Below are 9,024 nucleotides of genomic sequence, written 5' to 3' on the forward strand. Positions count from 1 at the left end.
GATCCTTAGTAAAGAACGCAATATTTTCCGCCATCTTTCGTCAAACAACGGAAATCTCCGACAAAAGATGAAGAAGTTTGATTTTTAGGAAAACTACAGATGGATTATGACAATTGAACACGATTTTAGGTTTCAGGTGTACAAATATGTAAGCATGGACAGTTTGAATATATCCAGAATGTGATAAAATTAGTAATTTACGGTAACCACTCTCCGCGGTGTTTCCGACATGTCTGAAGTCGACATCGCCGAAGATCTGCCGAATGGTGACGATTCGGCTTTCGCGGACGATCAGCACGATGGAAGCGGTGATGCTTCGAACTCTGTAGTCCAGGCTGTAGATACAGAAAGTGACGGTCATAATACAATAAGTGCTGAACATGTATTTGTTGCAACTTCACAGGGCCTTCTGACGGCTGCAGAACACTTTCAAGAAGCAAACGGCCTTAAAACGACACACATCGTCATTCATGACCAAACTCTGACAGTTGATTCTAGCGGCCTGAAGACTCCCACCACCCCAATACCCCCTCCCACCCCTGCAACACCATTAAGTAGAGAGAAGGGATTGAAATACCAATGGGACGATTCTGTACACATGACAGTGTTACCAGTGCGTTGTAAACACACGAATGGAGAGCTGCATAAAGCTAAATTTGGTTCAGGTATTCATACCGTTTGTAGCAGACGACACAAGTTGGTCAGCTTGCTGATTTTTTCTTCTCCTGAAAAAGGAGGCAAAAAGCATTTTTTTTTAATGTAAAATGACAAATATTGAACAATTACAAGTCGTCTGGTACTACATTTTGGAAAATTAGTTATGTTTGATATATTTTTCTAACTTTACAAATCAGTTGTTAGTGACAAAAGAATTTTTATAGTCTATTTAATCTATTTGAAACCCCACTCTAAAATATGAAGGGGCACTTTGACAGAGGAGTTAGAATCATTCTTATTTATCTGAAGCTGTTGTCATGATTAGAAGTTGGTTGATGTTGTGACACAACTCGCTTTCATATTTTGACGAAGGCTTCTGTAGTTGTGCCCCTGTAATTAATTTTCGAAAAAAGTTCTTATAAACACTAGCTTTGTATATAGAATTAACTTGGTCAATATTGATATATCGGACTCACTTATTATTTAATTGTCAAATGTATAAAGTAGACATATCACATTTTGAGTTATTAATTCCCCTTAATTGAATTAATAAAACAAATGTTTTCTTTATATTTACAATACTTTCATAATAAGACAGAGGTTAGGTGCCAAAATGTTACACATTTCTTTGTTTTAAAGAATTCGTTTTATTTCCAACAGGAGGAAGAGGTCGTTGTATCCGAGCATTTGAGGACGAATGGTTCACTCCAAATGAATTTGAGGCAAAGAGTGGACGTGCCAGTAGCAAGGATTGGAAGCGAAGTATCCGGTATGGTGGAAGAACTTTACAGTGTCTGATTGAAGATGGTATCCTCCAACCCCATGCCACCTCCTGTACATGTGCTGCCTGCTGCGATGATGAATCTGTGGTTAGTTAGCTGATTGTTTGTCTATAAATGCATTATTGAGATTCAATTATTCAGATCGCCAACTGTAAAAATTAAGAAGAGATAACTGTAATGAGTCATAAAGATTAGTTGATATAAAAAAGGGAAAGTGTCATAGAATAGAATAAGTTACATGAAAGCTGAAACTGTTTCATTTGAAATGTCCATGGGTCAATAACTCTCCAACACCTGATGTACATGTATGTATCGTTTAAGTTATCTCCCTTCTTGATTTACTGCAATTTATGCAAGTGGACGATCTCCATGTCAGAAAAAAAATATACACATGTAATATTAATTTAATTGTGTATAATGTTTCTAGATTTCCTCTCTAAATTCAGTTTCTGAAGTTTCAACAATTTGGACAAGTATACTGATTATCTCCACAGCTTCTCTTTCACTAATTAACAATATACTTATTAGAAGAGGCATTTTAGAGTACATGAAAGCAAACAATGCTTGGTATAGGCCAACGTCAGTCACCAGATATATGAAAAAAAAACCAAGAATTTTTGCCTTAACTCGCTTGTCTCACATTTTTCAAAATTATCATGAAATTTGATATCAAGATGTCAGTAAAAAAATCCCATTTTTTTCCCCCATATAGACAGGCCCAATACGACTATTTGTACCTTATAAGAGGAGAAAAAAGGACAGTGACAGTGATGCATCTTCTCCAACAAGATTAGACTCTATTCCTGTGCCTGTTAATATCTCCAAAAAGCCAAGGATGAATTCTACAAAATCACCGGGACCACCTGTCACACCAGTATCTTTGGCCAATGCTATAACACTCGGAAATCAAGTCCCAGTGTCAATTAAAGACCATGGTAGGGGCTTGGACTGCAAATATGCCAATTTGAGCATAATGTTCTACTCTTATTTCTTTACGTTTTTCCCTTATCGTAGCATATTGGTAAGATTTTTGCTTGCAGCTGATTTATTGATGATGTTCTTGTCATGAAGAAGATGAAATTATACATTTATCAATTGTCATATCAAAATTAAATGATGTCAAATTTATTCTTAATTGCTACTATAGTAAAAGGAACAACATTTCTCATTTTGGTTTTTCTGGTCAACAAGTAAATTCCATTTTCCATTGATTCCTTGAATAATATTTACGTCATGTATAATTGTTTCAGTAGGTATGATGGTGTCCATTGGCAACAACATAAATACTCATGCACAAACACCACAACCAATCAAAATGACAAGTGCTGACGGTGAGACAGTACAGATATTTACAACAGATGCAGCGGGAAACATTATTACTGGAGGTGAGTATATTTGACGGGTCTTTCTCAAATCAAGAAATAAATATCAAAGTCACACAGAAATATTAAATGGGAAAAAATGATTAATGCTCTGCATAAACAATATATAAGTTATGTACAATGTTATCATTCTTTTGTATACTGGGAGATAAAAATTTCTACCTTTCAGGTGTTTCTTATTACCCACAATGATTTCTCTTTCTTTATATACATAAAAGAAAACATTTGTTTCTTAAACACTGTTTGAATATTTTCTTATGTTTGAATGACAGGCAATATGATAAGCTTTGCATCTTTTCTCCATACAAATATGAAATGCAAGTGTGACAATCAGTGTCCAGTATGCTGACTGACAGACATATTTCCGTGTTACCAAAGATATACTGAGTTGATTAAGATATGTTGAGTTGGTTTTGTTTAACAGATGCAGTGGTTATGACCCCATTGCCTGTGACCCCTAAAGCTCCCCAGGCCACTGTGATGACTGTACCTGATGTGTCAGAACAGAGACAATGGTGGCAGCTTGAGGAGGTAGAACTTTTAAAATGATCATATTTATCACGAAATGTAATGAAGTTTATTTTATGATACTGACCTAAATTTACTGTAGCCAGAACAGAAAACTTCATAAAGATTCATTAATATTTTTGTAAAATTCCCTGTTACATTTATTGCACTGATCTGCTACTTTTAATATCTTGACTGGAATGATGACCTTCAATTATAATTTTGGATTTTTTAAACAGTTCTCACTAGTTTAACTGCCAGACTTTGAAGATGTGCATATGCACTTATTAAGATGTAGACAGGGTAATACAGGGACATTTTTAGCCTTAAAGTAGATTATTTTGACATAATTTTTTTATTCAAAGTAACTTGAAAACTGTTTTTTCCTTTTATAGCTTGTAAATGGAGTGTTGAGTCAGGCCCAACAGATAAAGGGGCTGATAGAACAAGCCAAACAGCAAAGTCAAATTTCTCGTGATGCTGCCATTCATCAACTCAAGATGCAGATGGATAAGGAAAAGCAAGATGTAAGCTTGAACAAGTGATATGTTATTGGAATTGAATGAATAAAGTTAACTTCTTAGATAGTTCTGTTTGAAAAATTGAAAAAGGAAAATCTATTAAAGCTAAGATATTTGGGTCAAACAAATATGATACACTAATGGCAAAAAATCGTGTACAGTAGAAGGTTATCCAAATTTTTATCTAGTTGTATTACCATATTTTCTGGGTTATTCATCGCATAGGTATATAAGCCACAGAGCAAATTTTTATCAATTTTTTTTATTTGATCTACATTATTAGCCTCACTGGAATATAAGCACACCATATAAGCACACCCTATCTTACAATGTGATAAACATTATGTGGACCAATGTTTGTTGATATAACAGAAAAGGGAAAGCATTTTATCAAGGTTGTCAGTCAAACATTTAACAAGATTTGCAAATGAATTGCACACAAATGATCCTTTGTTTTATTGATGTATTTTAAAAATTATCTGACTTTTCAAATACATGAAATAGCTAATATCGAACTTGTTTGTTTTGGGGCATTCCAAGATTGTCTAGTCACAGATATAGGGCCTGACATTACTTACAGTTTACTAAGCAATCTCTCCATCAGTGTCTGTACTTTTAGATATTAACAAAAGCCTAATGCATGCTGATAAAATTCTTATAATCCCATATTATTTCTCCTTGTAACTTAAAGCCATTCCTATTATGTGTCTCCATTTTCCTTGAAAAAGTTTGGTGTTAAATCTGTTGATGGAGTCACAAGAAGTTTCATTCTTTAGGTCATTTTTCATATTTTAGGTCACCTGTTGTATTTTCTAAATTTTATTATTCGCTTGTGAGATGCACAAATCAATTATGCATTTAAACAGCATTAATGTTTTGCTTTCAACTGTAAAAAGTTTTACTGTATTGCTGTAGACACAGTGGAAACATGGTTATCACTATGATCAATGATGATATGATATATACATATTATGTTATACATCTTCGTCATTAATCAAAAACAACAGACATCAATGCTGAATTAATTTGAAAATACTGATACATTTCAGTATTTTTGGACTGAAGTGGTACCACGGTATATAATTTTGGAATATAGAAATTCTGGAATGAAATATGTACAGCAAATTCCTCATCAGTGCTCAGACTGTTTACAATACTACCAGACTACATTACCCTTGACTAGTCTGGTTTTTATCAAACTCACCAGTAAATACTGCTTCATTACTTGTGCTGATCCTTGTGAAAACGTCTTTCGCTACTTATTATAGTGTCATCTTTTTACCAATTAAAGAAATGTTTTGATCTAAAATTTCACTACTTTGAATGTTCCATTTGGATACACTTCAAACCTCAAATATCTTTCGACATATGCAGTTCATCACTAAATCTAGTAACAGATTTTGATTTTACCAAGTAATAGTATTAATTATTGTAGATATACAATGTATGCATATCTCTATAATAGTAATTGTTTCCATATAGAAATTTATATAATTGGGTTGACAATATACATCTTTAAATTGGTCACTTCTGGCAAGTTCATATGTTTACTGGGTACATAATATTATCATCATAATTATTGAGTTTCTCAAAACTATAGAACATTCATTTGCAATGTAACGTTGCATGGCATATATAGCTGTTCTTGATCTTGTGAGTCACCCCTTAGGCTGATTAGCAGTAGAAGGAATTTTGATACAATTTTCAACGTTTTTAATTTGGATCATAAAAATAATACTATATATTCCTTTCTATTTTCACTCAGGATACATGTTTAGTAAGATTAACATGTACATTTTTTCTATGTTTAGCTTTCACCATGGTAGCTTTTTTTTGGGGGAAAGGAGGGTGGGTTGAGAGACCTGGACATGTATGTTTGCAGTTTATGAGATTGTTGTAATTTTGGGTTACAGGCTGTAAATGCAGCACGGATGGAGGCTCAGATGAGCATACAACGTGCAGTAATGGAGGAACGAACCCAAAAAGATATTGCAGTACAGCAGGCTTTGGCTACAGCACGGGCAGAGTTACAGGAAAAATTAGACTCTGTGACAGTGGTCACATGTGACAAAGTGACATACAATGACTCATGGGCCCACCAAGGAAGCCAGAGTAATATAGAGAGCATCATGGTCACAGAGGTGGAAGATGATTCGGACAAAGAAAAAGAATAAGTGTTAAAGAGCATATGGATATGCTCTCATAGGTGGATTATCTACACAAAGATCATACAACAAGACTTTAATGAGTTAATCTTGCCAGGTATACTAATTCTCATTAGTCCATTGTTCAAGCTTGAATGTTTGACTAGGACTGAATTTACACAAACCAAGATGAGATGCTGTGATCTGATTAGCTGATATTGTTTAAATTGCAATAAAACTTGCGTGAATATTTTCACAGGTTCTCACATAATATCTCTGCCCTACTTATTTTCTGTATGATTCATTGGACCACTACTATTTCATAAATAGTTATAGCAGCATAGTGGATGTTCTTCCTTCATAATCAGCTTTAAGTTCCAGGATTTCTACTCTTCATATACATATATCTTGTCTATACTCCTTGAATGACATAACCTAAGACTCATAGATAGCCATTTGATTGGTTCTATTCATAAAAAAAGTGACTGATGGGAAGACTGATACCTTCGTTCAAGATCACAGAATTGCTAAACCAAAAGCAATGCTGGGCATACAAAGTATAACAGATTACCAGATGGTTTCTTGTCATCTTTTAGAAAAAAAGGATGTTTATGAAAGCATGTTGAGAGTAAAATCTTGGACTTTGAAGTTGTTCATTTGCCAAGTTGCAACTGGCAATATCTGAAGTAGATACAAGAGATACACCCACTTTTGTTGATTTTCTTTTTCTAATAATTTTTCTGATCAAGTTGTAAAAAAAATATGATTACATTGTTTACAGAGTTGAGGTTTGTTGAACTCAAACTTGAACTGTTACCAAGACAGGTATACAGGTCAAAACAGACATTTTTCTGATCAAAATCTCAGCAATAGTTGGTATTCACCTGTAACTCTTGTCCCCACCCCACACCTGTGATCTTTGATTCTGTATTTAGGTATACTGGAGGTCAAGAAGGCATTTTGTGTGCCTTAGATTTAGCCATACATGTTCATTGCAGTTGTCCCTTGGATTATCCTATTAACTAAAACTGTGTTAGGTATTTGTAATATATTATTATTTATTATTATTGTTAACTGATGTAGCACTTAATTGTTAAGAGTCTTACAAAAACCAGGTTTTATTTACCATGATTCCCTAGATATTGGGATTAGAAAACCTTAGCATCAGAGTTAAGACCCTTTTTTGATCTCTTGAGATTGGTACCAGAACAGACACCTTCAAGGCATTGACTGATCTCTAAATTTTGGCATCAGAAAATAATGCATCAAAGTCAAGACACTTTCAGGTCCAAATTTGATTCTCTGGATATTGGTATCAGAAAAAAATGCATCAATCTTTCCTAGCTTCACAATATTCTGGAACAGAAGGCAATTCTACAATTTAGTATCTCACAAAAAGTATTACACAATTTTAAGAAATTGTCTTTATCAAGAGTTGTTGCCCTTGACCACAACAATGATTTCCTAGGGACAAAATTGTTGAATCATGTGATTCTGTAACACACTCAAAATTCTCAGAAAAATATTGCTATGTGTTCAGAGAAGTCATGGTATACATAAAAATGTATGTGCTATTTGCAAATCTACATGTGATCCCAGATGTTTTTGAGAAGGTAATGGAATAAATTATCTGTTGTTTGTCAGATGATGTAGTTACATCTGTTTTTTACAATCTCCACACTAAAATCATGACTTGTTACATTATAGTTGTTTGGATCAAACGTACAAAAATTTCAAATCCAACAACTATTACGTTAAAGTGTAGCTTTAAAACACAACATTACTGGTAACATTCAGACGAAAAAGAACTGCAGTCTTATGATATTATATGGAATTATTGTTAATGGCAAGTGTGGCCTGACAGAATGACGTAGTGTTTATTTTACTGTTTATGACCTTGACTGAAAATATTGTGTTACTGTCGAGGAAGATAAAAAATAAGGATACAAGTGTACTCTGTAATTTTAGATGTTGTTGAAGATATTTGTGATTTAGTTTATGCTATTTTGTTTGTACACAGAAAAATTACATGTACCTAGTCTGCCAGGCTAAACCATTAGATTTCACAGGATTTAAGATAACACATTGTCATTCCAGATAAATGAACTTTTGTAATAGATGTGTTTTTACCCTGAAAGATAAGGATGGATATCAGTAAATATACTATAGATACACCTACCATTTCAAAGAGAACAGCTGTTTCTTATTTATTGGCGACTTTTAAAGTATTTAAACCATGCCAATGGTAAAGACAGCCTTCTGTATTTATTGTTTTATATATGATTTTTATAAAAATAAGGAAAACAAAACATTAAAAAAAGATAAAGAAATATAATGGAAATTAGAAAAAAATACACAAAAATATTGTTAAAAGTTAAAAATTTACTTCTTTTAAAAAGTTCTATTGATGTAGGATTTTTTTTCAATTTTGTCAGCATAATATATGCCTGACAACTACATGAACCAGTTGAGATGGAACATGTATTTTTAGATTACCAATTAATGATGGTTCATGTGATTTACAAGGAAAATCAGTTTCAGAAATGGAATTTTGGTAGTTTTGGGGTTTTATTGTTTGCAACAATGAGTATTGTCATGATGACCTTAGCTGTTGCAAGCATTCAATTCCATTCATGAAGTTGGGACAGGATGTGGTATGTAGTGTATGTTGGTTGATGTGTGGATGTCACTTTAGTGACAGTATGGAAGTATGATGATGTTATTGTTAGCTTACCTGATATGTGTTCAATGAGTGATAAGATGAATGTATATAGAAGTTAATGGAGAAGTTTGACTATTTTCGTGTGAAATAAATGAATACTTGATTATACTCCCATTGTGACTGTTTTATGTTTATATATTGAGGCTGCGATTGTTGGAACATCGGAGGTGTATACTTCCTTTTCTGACGGTTTTGCGTTTCTCAAGAGGCAGAGAGTTCTGTGTCCGATTCTGAACAAAATTTGGGTCCATCGGCCATTTTAGATGACCTCTATCCTTACTCTTCATTGGATGATAAAAAGTGCTCTTC

General features: G+C 33.6%; 1 protein-coding gene across 2 annotated transcripts; it reads left to right on the plus strand.

The window, feature by feature from the left end:
- The first annotated feature begins 59 nt into the window (after positions 1-59).
- On the plus strand, positions 60-8,823 carry LOC132552687 (deformed epidermal autoregulatory factor 1 homolog). Of its 2 annotated transcripts, none has more exons than XM_060216882.1 (7): positions 60-665; positions 1,318-1,526; positions 2,152-2,374; positions 2,690-2,824; positions 3,246-3,352; positions 3,724-3,855; positions 5,763-8,823. In XM_060216882.1, exons 1-7 carry the CDS (start codon positions 230-232, stop codon positions 6,021-6,023), a joined length of 1,503 nt encoding a protein of 500 aa, XP_060072865.1. In that variant the 5' UTR covers positions 60-229; the 3' UTR covers positions 6,024-8,823. The 2 variants fall into 2 exon arrangements, with proteins under 2 accessions (XP_060072865.1, XP_060072873.1); XM_060216890.1 differs by having other exon boundaries at positions 2,693-2,824.
- The last annotated feature ends 201 nt before the right edge of the window (positions 8,824-9,024 follow it).

This window comes from Ylistrum balloti, unplaced genomic scaffold (genome assembly GCF_031769215.1).
Source record: "Ylistrum balloti isolate Yb309-2 unplaced genomic scaffold, AGI_CSIRO_Ybal_v1 Utg369634, whole genome shotgun sequence".
Classification (NCBI taxonomy): domain Eukaryota; kingdom Metazoa; phylum Mollusca; class Bivalvia; order Pectinida; family Pectinidae; genus Ylistrum; species Ylistrum balloti.